General features: G+C 35.3%; 1 protein-coding gene across 1 annotated transcript in view; it reads right to left on the bottom strand.

Annotated features, from left to right (window-relative positions):
* VPS50 (VPS50, EARP/GARPII complex subunit) overlaps positions 1-15,046 on the bottom strand; it is an 82,641-nt gene that overhangs the window by 19,678 nt on the left and 47,917 nt on the right. The window contains exons 20-23 of the mRNA XM_017729175.1: positions 13,681-13,787; positions 6,311-6,432; positions 5,231-5,287; positions 2,273-2,353 (exon numbers count right to left, since the gene is read on the bottom strand). Coding sequence (XP_017584664.1) covers positions 2,273-2,353; positions 5,231-5,287; positions 6,311-6,432; positions 13,681-13,787 — 367 coding nt within the window. The remainder of the gene's footprint in view (positions 1-2,272; positions 2,354-5,230; positions 5,288-6,310; positions 6,433-13,680; positions 13,788-15,046) is intronic.

Genomic DNA, 15,046 nt, shown 5'->3' with positions numbered 1-15,046 from the left:
TGCTACAAAAATGCAAGGAAGAACACTTAGTGCTTTAACTTGCCAGAAGTGGAACTCCTACACCACATCGCTTTTTCCTTCACAAAGGAAGCTTAAAATTCAGCTCAATAACAATAAAATAGTATTCTACAAAAAAGGTATCTGGTATAAACTAGATAGCATTAATTCAATCTCAAACAGAAACTCCCAGAATTCTACACAAAGCTGGAGGGGATGGCCACTAAATCCTCCAATTATTCCTCTAACTCCTGACAATAAATATTGAGTTAAGAGGCCTTCATCCACTGATATCTCAAAAAAAGGAACGAACAAAGTCCAAGAGGAAAGCTAGAAATGATCCAGTCTAAATTACTGAAGAGTCTGGATACAGATCATGTAGTTCAACCTTCAAAGACACTGACAGATTTGTGAAATTATTCTGATCTACATGCAAGTCTGGCTGAGCTTTGGTCACAGATTCAGTATTGTCAGATTCAGACTATCTTTATGGAAATAAAATATTGATGCTGCCATCAGGAACTGAAATGTGACAGAAATGAAGCCCTTAATAAAGGTACTATGCATAGAAGACAAGGCAACAACCTTAAATTCCCATCAGGCCAGGGGACTGAATGCCACAACGCAAACACGAATACTTTCAGAAAGCAATTTACAAAAATCTAAAGTAAGATAGGAGAATCCCTCGAGCAGTTCAGAACTGTCCTTACGGTCTTGAGAAATACCCTTTTTATGACACAATGAAAATGAACCTTGACTTCCACAAACTCTTAAAAATAAGCAAACAGTAAACAAAAATACCCAGAACACTTTTACTTCCTCATAAATCAAAAAGTGAAAAATTTCCATTTATCGTATAAGATTAGCATAATTTCATAAGATATTAATAAATTTCATGGAATGTCTTTAAGTCAATAGCATTTAGCTATGACTTCTTTCTTCTTTCAAATCTCACATTGTATATAGCTATTAATTTCAACTGTCAATAACATTATCTGTTACAGTACTATTAATGATTGAGGAAGAAAACAAACTGCTGTTATTTTTCCATTTCACTCCTAGAAATGTTTCTTTTGTTTTTTAATCATTTTAACTGCTAAAAAAAATGAAGTCTGTAAAGCAGTCAGGAACCATCACTATAGAGAAATTTTAAAAATTAATTCCATAACTTTCCATTTTTCCATAATCTTTAACTGATTCATTTGCAAGTTCTTCCTAGAATTAGTTTTTCTTTCTGCATACACTGCCTTTGAGAAGAATATCAAGAAGCAGTTTTCTGTTTTACAGAGGCCTAGGGTTATTAGTTATCTCATGCTCCCTCTACTGACTGTGTAAGAAATGGCCCCCAAACCCTCTAAGATGCTTCTCTGTGAGAACAGTTTAGGACTCGATATAATGCTTCAAGGAATTAAAAAAGCATAAAGTAAATTTCTGTGGAGTGTCAAATCCTTGTGCAAGTCAGAGTAGAACATCTTTTTCTTCCTTCTAAGATAGAAGCCTCAGAAAATAAAACCTCCCTGTAGCATCCATGGTATTAACTGCTATACAAGCCATTTATGATACCCTTAGGAAACTTCTTCACAATGTTTCAAAGGTTTTATATTTAGGTGGAATATAAGAACTTCAAACTTCCATTTCTGGTGTAGTTTTTAGCAATATTTTTTTTTATAATCTGTTGTTCAGTTGAATCCACAAAAACTACCTACAGTCTCCTTTACCATCCTCCCGTGAAGGACAGTAATCTACTGCCAGTGTGACACGAGCACCATATTTACTCTTCACATTCTGAAAATAAATCATGAAATGACTGATAGGATATAATGTAAAAAATACATCTGGGAAAGTTCCCCAAAATTAAGGAAGGACTTAGTATACTACCTCTATTATCTTGAAAAGCAAATAATCTTCAGGATAGCTTACTGTTTTGCTATTCTTTAACTGAAGAAAAATGAGTCATCTATTTCTTTTTATAAAATATGTCTTAGTAGAGATAATAACTGAATGACTCTCTTTATTACATGAACCATAATAGAAGATTTAAATGCAGAATTTCATTTACATTTAGCAAAATCTATTTAATTAGTTTTGTTGCACATTAGAAACAAGTGATCTCATACAATAATGACCTCTACATCATGAAACTAAGCCTTTGTTATTAGACACTGAATGTGAAAAGAGAAAAAAAAAAAATCAAAAAGCCATGATGAAATATAATTCCTGAATGTTGTACACAGACCTCTATCCCACTGAGCATTAACAAAATCCAGGTACTTACCAGATCAATCAGACTCTCCTGGATTCTGTTCAGTGTGGTGCGTAATCTGCTGCTACTGAGGCCCAGTCCCGTTGATTCAAACTGGAAGACATACATTCTACTTAAGCTGGGAAAGGAAATCTCATTGGTTTAAACTTTAAAGTTGTACAGCAAAACTTAAGTTTGTAAAGACTATCTACAACTTACTTACATTAAAATTTTAGCACAGAATCATAACCGTACAAAATGAAAAGAAAATCCACAGAGGTCACAGCATTCAACATTGCACTGGTGTGAAGAATGACCTAAGTATCCTTCATGAAGATGACAGTGTATCATTCATACCAATAAAACATCCAGTACCTTTTATTCTTGTAATTCTGTATTTGGCTGCAGGACTCTGGATTTTCTCATTTGGGTGATGAGCCCGGAATGGTGCCCCACGATGCCCCCTCCGAGCCTTGCATTCACACCTCACCCAAGCCAAATGGGCTTCACTGCTCTTTCTAGCTATAAAATCTCTTGTATTATCAAATATATATCTTGCATTTATAAAAATTGTAACTACTGATCTTTATAAAACAGTCATTATTACTTAATGCCTATAAAGGTCTACCTCAGACATGTGCCATCTTCATGTTCATGGCTCAGGAGTGTATGGGGCAGAATATCAGCTGGGATATATAGTTATATATACACCTGTGCTATATATATGTATTTATTTTATATATATATATACATATATACATATACACACACATATATATAGCTACACTAATTTCCTGCTAAGTGCAATGGATTATACCAGCTGAGGGTCTGATGTGACATGCATAATTATTGTAACTACTTGTCTTCTACTGTTAATAAAAAACCCCAACAAACTAACACAGTTAAGAAAGTGGAAACAGGACATGTAAGAAACACACATTTAAGTCAACAACCTGAAAGGATTTGAATACAGTTCTGGTATGTGATTCACACCAAAAGGCAATTTGCTGAACAATATTTAGGGCACTGTTGTTCACTGCATTATTAGACTTCCTTTCAGTGGGCTGAACCAGGCAAGGAAGTATTTGAGCTCACGTGACCTCCTCCTCTCCTTTTGAATACAAACAGGTATAATTTAGGTCCCCATTTACTGCATCTAAAGTTTCTGATTTAAGATGTCCATCTGCCCCAATTCTTCTATATATTAAATGACAATTTACATCTGAGTTGAATTCCCACCAGAAGTATACTCTGATGAAATCTAAAACCTGATCTAGGAGATACATCCACATTTGATAAAAACTGATAAATAGAAATGTTCATGCCTTTATTTTATTGCAAGTGAAGTAACCTTTTTTACAAAAAAAATTTTTATCTTTCTTCAAATATTTACTGTAGAAGCATCAGTTCTAAACTGTCTTTGATTTTGCAGGTGTATGGGTGAAAAAGAAAATAACTTTTTTTCCTTAAAGAAATCCATCCTTGATTCTCCATGTTATCTTTTTTCCCTTCTTAACATCATATAGTACTTTTTCAAGACATGGACATAAGGACTGCAAATTCAAGACTGACTATTCCCTCTGTTAAGGTAAGAACAAACAGAAAAAAAAGCCCTGCTTAAATGTAAAAAACCCACATATGTTAAAAATATATTTGCAAGTTTCAGCCATTTAAGGAATTTGCATCATCAAATCTACCATTAATTCTTTCTCTTTCTGCCTTTCAATTGCTAACTTCCAATTGCTAACTTTCAATTGCTATCAGTAACTTCTACTTATTTATTCTATAATGATATATTTCTTTCTAAAAACTGGTAATTTTGAATTGGAAACATATCTGAATGAAAAAGAAAGTAAAAACAAACATAAATTTCCATGAAACTTTACATGTTCACAGTACTCCAGATTTACCAGGCAACCAGTTACACCCTGAAATCAGAATTGTTCATCCATATGTATGAGGGAGGAAAAAAAACAAGAAGCAAAGTAATTGTTGCTCAGAATTTTTCCACAAGGACAGAACCTCATGGCTTCACAACGAATGTTTCACTCATCAGTACATCCGACTCGCTTCATACAAGATTCTGTTATTTCTATATGCAGAACTACAGATTTCTAAATTCCACAAATTGATGGCCTAGTAAGGCTAGTAAGCAGAGCATTAAACAATTTGAAGAATATTTCTATTCACCACAAATTTTACATATCCCCTTATAGTTATTAAAAAAACATTAAGTTTACAAAGTAGTGCAATGTCCTGTCAAAAAAAATAAAACTCACCTCAATTTTTTTCTGCTAAGGAAGACTATTTTATGGCATGTTCATTAATGTCTTACGTTTTAGTGAATAGATGTTAAATACAAGGAATTCCTTTTAATTTTATTTTGTTTTGCTCCATAATTTGAGATAAGGCAGGTTTAATTTGCATCCCACAAATAAAGAAAGTTTGGAAAGAGATTCTAGTTACAACCATGTTTAATTTTTGGCAGTGAAAAAAGCTAAATACTGACTACATAGGATAATGATTCTAAAGAGGTCTGGAAAGAGCAATGACAGCATCATGAATGGACATAGAACTCAACATGTGTATTTTAAATCCCTGGTTTTCACTGAGTGGGAATGAACTCTGTATAATCAATCACTCCCCTTATGTGTGTACTAACTGACATATACAACATAACCACAAGTATTCACAAATAATTTTAAACATTTAAGGAAGTTATACCAGCATACTCTAAGAATCCCATTTGACATTATTTTCTGAATAAAAATAAAACAGGAACACTCTGAGTGGTCTAAATCACATACCATCACCCATCTCTACTTTCTACTACGGGGAATGAGGACATTTAAGCAGCATTACAAGAGGATTTATTACAATCATAAACCCTTGTAAGCATTGTGTTTCCCACGGAAAACAATCTGTCAAAACAAATACTAGGCACACTACAAAAACATCACAATTTTACCACTCATCTGCTATAACATTTACCTGCCTAGCACTGTGCTGTTCTCTGTTAGAAGCACAGAGTGAGGAAGTCAGTATGGGCTTTAGAAACACAAAACAGGAGGGGCAAAAAAAAACCCAAACAAAACAATAAATGCAGCACAATATGATTACCAGAGCAACTAAGCCAATGGAAATCCATTATCTTAACAAAAAAACCTAAAAAACCCCAAACCACAAACAAACAAACAAAAAACCAAAACAAAAAACCCAACAAAACCAAAAAAACTCCCACCCATCTTGTAAACACAAATTGTAAATACATTTGTCCTGCCAAATAGAACAGTTCAAAACTTTTTAGAACCATATGTTGAGTCTGAAAATTCCTTACGATGTGCCAACACACGATGATGGATTTGGAACCCCTAAATTGTGTTACTTGTGGAGTAATTTAGGGGCCAAGAAAGGAGAAAGTTGTTTTTACACGCAGCTATTAAGACAATTCTATTGAAAGTTGATCTATGCTATGTAAAGACATTGCCAACAAGCATTTATTTCAACTACAAGATCACTCAAAAAAACGTTGTTTTCATTAATGCAAGTAGTTTGACAGAAGAATACTAGATCTGAAAAAGTCTCTTTCAAACATCTCAAACTTGAGTTACTGCTTAACTTTCAGGGCCCCCTCCCTTTTCCAACATTTGCTATTCTTATGTAAACTAGAGAAATCCATATAGAAAAATTCAATCACCTTATACTGTCTAGGCTCAAACCACCCTCCTTGTGCAGACTGTTCCTTTGCTTTGCTGCCCACTTTCTACCACTACTTTTAGGTATTTAACATTTTCTTTCCTCCTTTTCAATACTGCTGGAAAAAAGAATAGGGAATCTATCGATTCAAAACATAATATGATTAATGTCTCAGTGACAATAATGCTCCCAATACTTCTTTCCCTTATTGCTGATCTAATCAGCCTTTTCTTTCTCCTACATTCAAATCCATTCTCTTGCCACTAATTTTTCTGTGGATTACATATTAGGTAGTATCTTAAGCAAAGAGATCTCCTCTGTATTTTCATTCTGTGTATACAGTGATATGTGAAAAAGAAAAATGCTTCTACCTACCGTGTCATTTCGGCCAAAAAATGTATAGACTGCATACAGATAGTAATCAAAGAGCTGGGACATGAAGTGGATCACATCAAATGCAATCGGTTTCAGAATATTCATCATCTGCATGTATTTCCCTTAAAAATTAAATATAGAAGATCAGTTTCCTCACCACAAGTGCTAAAAAGACAGTGCCAGTTTTACCAAACTCAAAAACAGCTTTACAAAGTGTATTATTTAGCCTTCAACGTTGATTAACAACAACTTAATAATAGTTTACAGATTGGGAGGTTTAAAAACAAAGCTAAAATGATGGCTTAGACACCACAATTGTCTCAAGACTTCTCAAAATGTAGATGTTAAACCATACCAAAATGTCTTCAACCATTCTTGGCCTTCTAGTACCAAATTCAAAACATACAACTTTCTGGATCCTCTACAAGTTTCAGCTCCATTTAGCTAAAAAATAATAATCTGCTAAAGTAGTCTCTGGCAAATGCTATATAGAGCCACTGAAGATTTTATGCATTAGTGTGTTTATATATGCACATATGGATCTTTTTCAAGCAACAGAAAAACACGGTATAAAAATTATATGTCCAAGACTGGATTTTACTCAACAACTCCAGGAATTACGTGCTTCACATTGGTGATATAGCATTTTCTGCTCTCCTTCCTTTTTATCATATGGTAAGAATCCCAAGTAGTTTTAAGTTTGAAATGTTTCCAGGGGGACAGACTGTGAGTAAAGGAGCATGTCAGTACCCTGGCACATCCAGGGAGAAGAATAATTCCTTCTCTTCATTCCTTGTCTCTGTTGTAACACACTTGACTTGGGTAAATAATTTTTTTTTAAAATAACAAAAACACCCCAACCACAGGACCTTCACCTATATGTTATGTGAATCAAATTGATCATAGGATTTGGACACCAAAAGGGATTTTTTCCTACAGACCTAGCTCATAGGGTCAATAGTTTTCAGTCATTTTTATTTTCCAGCATAGGACATGGCTCTTCAAAGGGTCATAAAAGAAGCATACTTAAAGAAAACCCTGATATTGCAGAGACCCCACATTTCCTGCTGGCTACGTCAAAAATGACATCCTACTTGCTCTTTTAGTGTTTTAAAAACATAAAGAACACGTAACAAGCTTTTGGTTACTATAGTAAAAGACAGAGAGCAACTTTTGAACCAAAACACAAATGCAGACTACCCAGCATGTAGGATACAGCAGGTCGTTTCACAAAACGTCATATTCGAGATGTGTTTTGATGTGACAGATTGGAAAAACTACAGGAAGGTGCTACAACAATTTATTTTTCTTGTAGTCAGCAACACTCCTTTTCAAGTTAATACTGTGCCCAGTAATAGATAGAGAAAATATTGGTTTAATCAGAGAAACTGGGTAACAAAGAAACAAAAGCTAGCTTTTAGTAATGGGGGAGTTACTTGAATTTTTCAAGCAAGTAATTGAGTAGGTCAGCAAGGATAACTAAGTTGAAAAATACATGATACAGCTACATAACTGATAAAATGGTAGAGCACTAGAGTAAGAATCAAGCAACAGCCTGATATTGCTACCTTCCATGTTTCTATCTAATTTAGACTCCCTATTGAATACTATGTGACTATGCTCCTGTTTGCTAAGACACGCAAGAATACATTTTATTATTTTTGGAGATTTGACACAGGTTGTAATAATTAATATTTGTTAGTTTAGCCCATTTGTTAACTCTATAATACTTAATTATTTATGTTGAGACCCACAGCACTATGAACAAACTGAAAAGTGGACTTAAAAAATTCTATTTGTCTTCTAAAAGGGAAAACCAAATGCACAGTCCAATGTGGAAATTTTTGGATGTTTGTGAAATGATGGTACTGGTACCCTAATTCAAGCGTCACCTTCATCTGTGCTATCTGAATATTCCGTACTGCCACAGGCTGACTTTTTCCACTTACTCTGTGATAAACACATTTTTAAACTTGCCTGCAACCCAAACACAATATAAGAGTGATAAGTCACATTCTGGACAGTTAAGACTTCCAAGCATCTGTGCAGCTGGCATGAATACTGAAGGTAATCTCTTGGGCAGTGTCTTATGCTTTTCCAAAGGGCTGTGCACTGTACACTGCCCAAGTATTGTCCCTATAAAAATCTTCCAATGCCAAGAACATTTCTCTATTACTACATCACTCGCATCTTGACACAACAAGTATTCCAAGAACATTTCCTCCTCGTTGCTCTCTCTAACAGGACACCAATTTTTAACATCTACACATTTTTACCTACTTGTGCTAAAGTTACTATTTTGGGTTAAAAAGGGATATGTAAGAACATTTCCAAATAGCACAAACACACTCCAGGATCAATATCAAAATAGAAACTTCCAGAAATACTTGAAAGCAACAATTAAAGTTTCAGCAACTGAAAGCAGCTTGAATTTCTAGAGGCTCTAGATAGCTGAAACTGCTGAACATTTGCCAGATTTCTTTTGAAGTATTTCTTGCAGAACTCCTTCTGTCCTTAGGGATAGCAAGTAGAAAGTATTCTTTAAGACTAATCTATGTAGAACTGATGCACCTCACAAATTAGCACACACAAATCTTTGCCAATAAATCTTTAGCAAGTCAACATGGCAAAGTGAGCTTTAAACTAGGAAAGATGGGGTGAGAGTTATAGTGACCACACATGCAGCAAAATAAGGTTTAAGTGGGAATACCTCCAGCAAGTACAAGCAGCCAAAGACATGAGTATAAGACAGGACTATGGGACATCCCTTTGCACTCCCACTGGGATACTCAAACGGTCACAGGGCTTTGATCTCATTGCGATTATGGAGACTTGGTGGGATAGCCTGCATGACTGGAATATTGTCATGAAGGGCTACATGCTGTTGAGGAAAGACAGACCTGGAAAGCATGATGGTGGAGTTGCCCTATATGTGAGGCAACACTTCGAATGTACCAAGCTGTGTCTTGGGGTGGATGATGAGTCAGTGGAGAGCTTAAATTTTCAGGTAACAGGGCAGACTAGTAAGGGTGACACTGTCAGGGGTGTTTGCTACACCTGATCAGGAGAAGGAAGTGGATGAAGTCTTTAACAGACAAATAGAAGTAGCCTCATGGTCACAGGCCCTGGTTCTCACAGGGGACTTCAATCATCCTGACATCTGCTAGAAGAACAAAACAGCAAAGCACAAACAGTAAAGCATTGACAACTGACAGAGACGGTGAAAGATGCCAATGCAGAATGGTGTGTTGCTCAACCTTATGCTAATGAACAAGGAAGGCCTTGTTAGAGGTGTGAAGGTTGGGGACAGCCTTGGCTACAGTGACTATGAGACTGTGGAGCTCAGCATCCTGCATGAAGGAAGCAGGACAGCAAGCAAAATTGCAACCCTGGACTTCCGGAGAGTTAACTTTAGCTTCTTGGGGATCTTTTTGGAAGAATCCCATGGGGATCGGCCCTGCAGGAAAGAAGTGTCCAAGAGAGACGGTCAGTATTCAAGCACCACTTCCTCCAGGCTCAAGAATGGTGCATCCTGATGAGCAAGAAATTAGGCAGAGAGGGCAAGAGAAGAGCATGGATGAACAAGGAGCATGTGTCAAAACTCAGTAATAAGCAGGAGATATAAAGGAGGTGGAAGCAAGGACAGGCCACTTGGAACGAATACAGAGATGTTGTCAGAGTGAGTAGTAGTAAGATAAGAAAAGCCAAGGCCCACCTGGAATTAAATCTGGTCAAGAACATGAAGGACAACAAGAAGGGCTTCTTCAAATACATCAATGACAAAAGGCCTGCTACTAAATGGAGAAGTAATCCCGGTGAGGGGACACAGAAAGGACTGACATATCAAATGCCTTCTGTCATCAGTCTTCAATGACAAGACCACCCCTCGGGAGTCTCAGACCCAGGGGACCAGGAAAAAGGAATGGTGGAAGGAAGACATACATTAAGAGCCAAGATGCCACTTTGAAGTGCAAAGTGCAAATTCCATTGTAGCTAAGTCATTCTGAAAGACTATGTGATTTACAGTTTTTTATGTCATGTGAGGATCTGTTATGTGACCAATCACTCACTTCAGCTACCGACTTCTGCTGTGAGAAGCATGTCTGTCATCACCATTATTATCTTCTCAAAAGATAATGGGGTTTAAAGAAAGCAAAATCTAAGAATTTGTCCTCAAAACCCATTCTTAACACATGCAAAAATGAGGCTGAAAAAGCATTAAAACCCTTCAACATAAGAAATACCCACTAACCTATTTCTTAGGTCAGAATGATATTAATTAAGAGATCACTGAATCAATATACATAATGACATAGTCATTAATTATTCTTGTTTATATATAGCGCTTAGTCAAAATATTCCACACAAATTTAACACGAGTTTACTCTTCCTTTACATTTTAAGTCAACATGCAATGGCTTGATAGGAAAAATTAACCTTATAAATTAGTCTAATGGCTACTTCATACTAGAAGGAGAAATAATTACATTGGATTATTAACGCGAGAGAAATCTGATGAATTGTTGACTTGAAATTCAAACACAATTGTAGCAGCTCCCACTTAAATTATACATTAGTAACTCATTTATGTAGTTTATAAATATTAAGCTACATTTTTTTTATTCATCTAGCTTACATACAAAGCATACAGCACATAGAAATAGTTCAAAATGGTTAACAAACACTGTCATACTCATTCAGTGGGTACTACTACATTCATAAAAAGTAAGGCAATGATTTCTGTTACTTGACTGGGCAACATAAATCTGCATCTTCATCACTATGACTGAAAAAGAGCAAAGAAAAACATATTCAAGAGGGAAAATAGTCATCCAAATAACTACTGATCTACTGTATTAACTTTTAGGGTGCAGAATTTCAGATTGTTTTGAAGCAAGTATGGAAATTACAGAAACAGAAATACAGAGGCAAAATTAAGATAAATCTAACAGAAGTGAACTGTACCAGACTAAGGTACATGATTTTCTAGACAAAGGACACAGTACATTTCACTATCCGGGATTTAGTGAAAGTATTAATTTAAAAATATTGCACAGTAAATAAGTGAAGCTAGAGTGTGTTGAAAAGGGAAGTAACTGAAAAAGCTACTAGTGGAGCTCCCAGCAATAGGCCATTTCTTTAATATTGTCATTAATTACTCTGGCACAAAAATGAGTGACAATAGAAAAAAATAAAGGGGCACCATCAAAACAGAAAAGAACTGACATATGTACAGGAGTACTTGATGACTGTTGTAATAAAAACTGGATGAAATCCAGTAGCACAAATTGTAAATCTATTCATTTAGGGGACAATTAAAAACACGCATCTTTCTACTATAAGCTAGCAGCTTTTCTCTTGGGAAAAACTGGGAAAGTGAAGGATCTGCTGGCTGTACAAGGTTGTTACACATGAATTGAACTGCCAGTACAAGGAAGCTGTAGAAAATCAAAAGAGGTGCAAAATGGAAGGAGCTTGTGACCATGATGCAATGACAGAAAAATTAGAGAATGCAGGAAGATCTCATCCAAAGTATTGCACATGATTTTGGTAAGATTATAAAAGGAACAGAAAATTTAAGTTTCTAGTGGATAAATACAGAGGATACTAAAAATCTTGGCACATTGTTTAGCAAATCAAAGACTGAGAAGAAATAGGATTGCTTTCTGTAAACAGTACACATCAAAAAACAAGACGATCTGTTAATCCTGAAAGTTTCTTTTGTCATAAGATCAAGTCAGCAGAAAATAGGTGGATTTTTTTTTTAATCTATAGGTTTCTGGAATAGAATTCCTATTAGAATGAGTGGTGGGAACAGAAATATTTTTAAGCTCAAGCTCAAAACAAGCATATTTACAGGCAGTGTTAAATGACATCTTCCTCGTGCACGAGGTCCCTTTCTAATTCCATGCTATAAATAGCACTACTATCACTCATTACAAAAACAACATAAAACACCCCAAACAGCAGAAAAAATGAAAATTAATAATAATTCCAGAAGGAGAAAAAAGCATATATATGAGCTTTTAAAATAATGTTTAATTTTGGGGTTATGAACACAATCCACAAATAGAAAGACTCCTCACATAAAATTGGAAAACCACAACTACTGCTTCACCTGCTTGTACAATGTTTTATGGCAGGGACAGAGGCTGGAGTTTGTATGGAAGTGCCATGAGAGGTTTCCAGATTCAATCCTAAATTTTCTTAGAGCAAAACCTTATAGTAGAGGGCAGCAAACAAATCTCTCCAACCTAAGTCACAGATCAATGCCAGAAAAGTCACAACAGAATGAACTCTCATTTCAGGTCTCTATGGTAAATGCTCAAGTGAAAAAAAAGGTTTTAGCAAACCTGCAAAAAAGGTTTAGAAAATTAATTCCCAACTCTCATGCTGCCCTCAAAGACAGCAAAAGGTACTAACCAGGTGTTGGAGTAACCTCTTTTAAAAGGGCTTACTCTGAAGTGCAACAATCATTTTCAAGCACACAAACATTGAAGGCAAACCTCATTAATGTAACACATACAGAATTCCTCTCTCTTCTGCCTACTCAGATAAATTTAGCAGTTACTTCCCCTTCTCTATAAATAAAACAGAAGTCAGTAGCAGAAAATTGCTATCGTACAATTATCCAGATCATCACACAGAAGGCATGATCATGAAAAATCAATCCCATCACATCTAGAACTGGAGGCCAGTGTTTACATAGACAAGTTTGGCAAGAAAAGACCTCAAGAAGTGGCCTAGTGCAACCTCCAGCTCAGAGGAGGTCTAAAGAGAGGAGGCTGCTCAACAGCCTGTTCAGTCACATCTTGATCACCTCCAAGGACAGAGATTCCCTAAACTCCCTAGGGATTACTAGGATGTATGAGAGGGCTCTTTTCTTCTAGCTGATTACCATGCAGTAAAAACAGTTATTCTGAGTATGAGAATTTGAGTAATGAAATGGAAAAAAAACCCCCAGTCTTAAAGTTCTTACTTGTGCAACTATTCTACTTTAAAATAAAGCATTTAATAAAACACATTAAGCAACATAGAGCATTCATCTTTTTGCTTGCTATCTCCACTCTTCTAACACATTCAATATTTTAGACAAATAAACTACCATTATAGGTTAAACCCAACATATGCATGCAGATTAATTTTCCAGTTAAAAATAACTCACAAGATATAAGCAAATTTATCTATTTAATTTAAAATATTTGTTTAGTGCTTTATTTCTATTTTATTAACATTTTCAAAGAGTAGAAATAGAGCCCAATTAGGCATATTTTTCAGGGCCTTAAATATCATTCAACATATTTGCTATAATCCATAATTTTGCACAAAAATCAAAAACACTTATAAAAAACTACAATTATTCTACATACCAACAAGCCTTATTACATTCAGTGTAGTGTTTGTTAGAATAGGTGCATTCACTTTATTGAGATTATAATCTGATCTCTTTCTGCTCCTCAGAGTTTCTCGAGAAACACTTGAAAGAAAACAAAACAAAACAAAACACACCAAATGTGAAAACATTCAAAGATATACAAACAAAATTCAGTGGAAAATATATTATTCCTCCCCCCTTCTTTCACATGACAATATGTCTTCCAGTGCAGTATTTTATTTATGCCAAAGCACAACTGGGTTAGGATTCTAATATTTAGAGAGAAGCCTGATCTAATTATATAGAATTGTGCTGGAGAAAGGAATTTTTGACTTCTATTTTAATGCTGGAGTTCTGCAGGCTTCTGTCTTGCCTCAACAGTCATTTTAATCACTCTGACCGAAATTCATAATTCATAAAGAGAATAAAAACAACACAAGTCACAACAAAAAGAGGCAGATTAGTCACCTACAGCTGAAAGTTACTATCTAGACACAGAAGTAATATTGAGGAAGGTTAAGCTAAAATAGTCATTAAATTTTTCATAAATGTAATGCCTGAAGGAGGCAGGAAGTTAGACTTGATATTTATCCAACTAGAGACATTTTCATTTTCTACAAGAGAAACCTTCTACCAGCTGCCATACCTCAAAATTATATTCTTAGAAAAATTTCAATTTCGCAGCACAAACCTATGGACAGCAACTCTTGTACATTACTCTGCTCTGACCCAGGTGATGGCATTCTAGTTGTCCTGCAAACCCTACATAAAAAAATGTTAGCCTGCTTCACAAAGTCTGAATGTACATCCAAGTTGTACAGAGTCCTAGACAGAAACTTGTTTTCAGATCCTTTTAAAGGATACGAAGTTGGCTTTGCTTATATGAATATATATAAATAAAATACTCTTGTATATACATCAAAATAGAATATGTATATTCATTTATATATCTACGTGTGTGTTCATAAAGAAAAAGAGAATTTAAAATTCAAAATTACTGCCTTCAAGCTATGGAAGAATCTGGTTTTTTTTTCTTAACCTGAAGAAGTTTACTGTTCTGCAGAAGCAGAAGCCCAAAACTCAAACCACTTGTCTGCAAACAACTGCTTTTGACACAACAGAAATTACACATATATACAACAGCTGCTATAGAAGAACCTTCAGTTAACATCTAATCCTCACTAATCAGTTTTCCACTACCTGCTTCAGAGAGCCTTTATATGCTTTCAAAATGTTCCTTTCTTCAGGTTTTGTCTGTAATAATGATGAGAGGTTTAATGCTCCTCCCCATTCTGGAGATCTAAGTGCTGAGCCTTCTAACTATGCAGGCAGCATAATGATTATTTGATTATTATTCCACT

This window comes from Corvus brachyrhynchos, unplaced genomic scaffold (assembly GCF_000691975.1).
Source record: "Corvus brachyrhynchos isolate BGI_N302 unplaced genomic scaffold, ASM69197v1 scaffold142, whole genome shotgun sequence".
Taxonomy (NCBI): Eukaryota; Metazoa; Chordata; class Aves; order Passeriformes; family Corvidae; genus Corvus; species Corvus brachyrhynchos.
The sequence above is the reverse complement of the archived record's forward strand: the minus strand, read 5'-3'. Positions and strand labels throughout refer to the sequence as shown.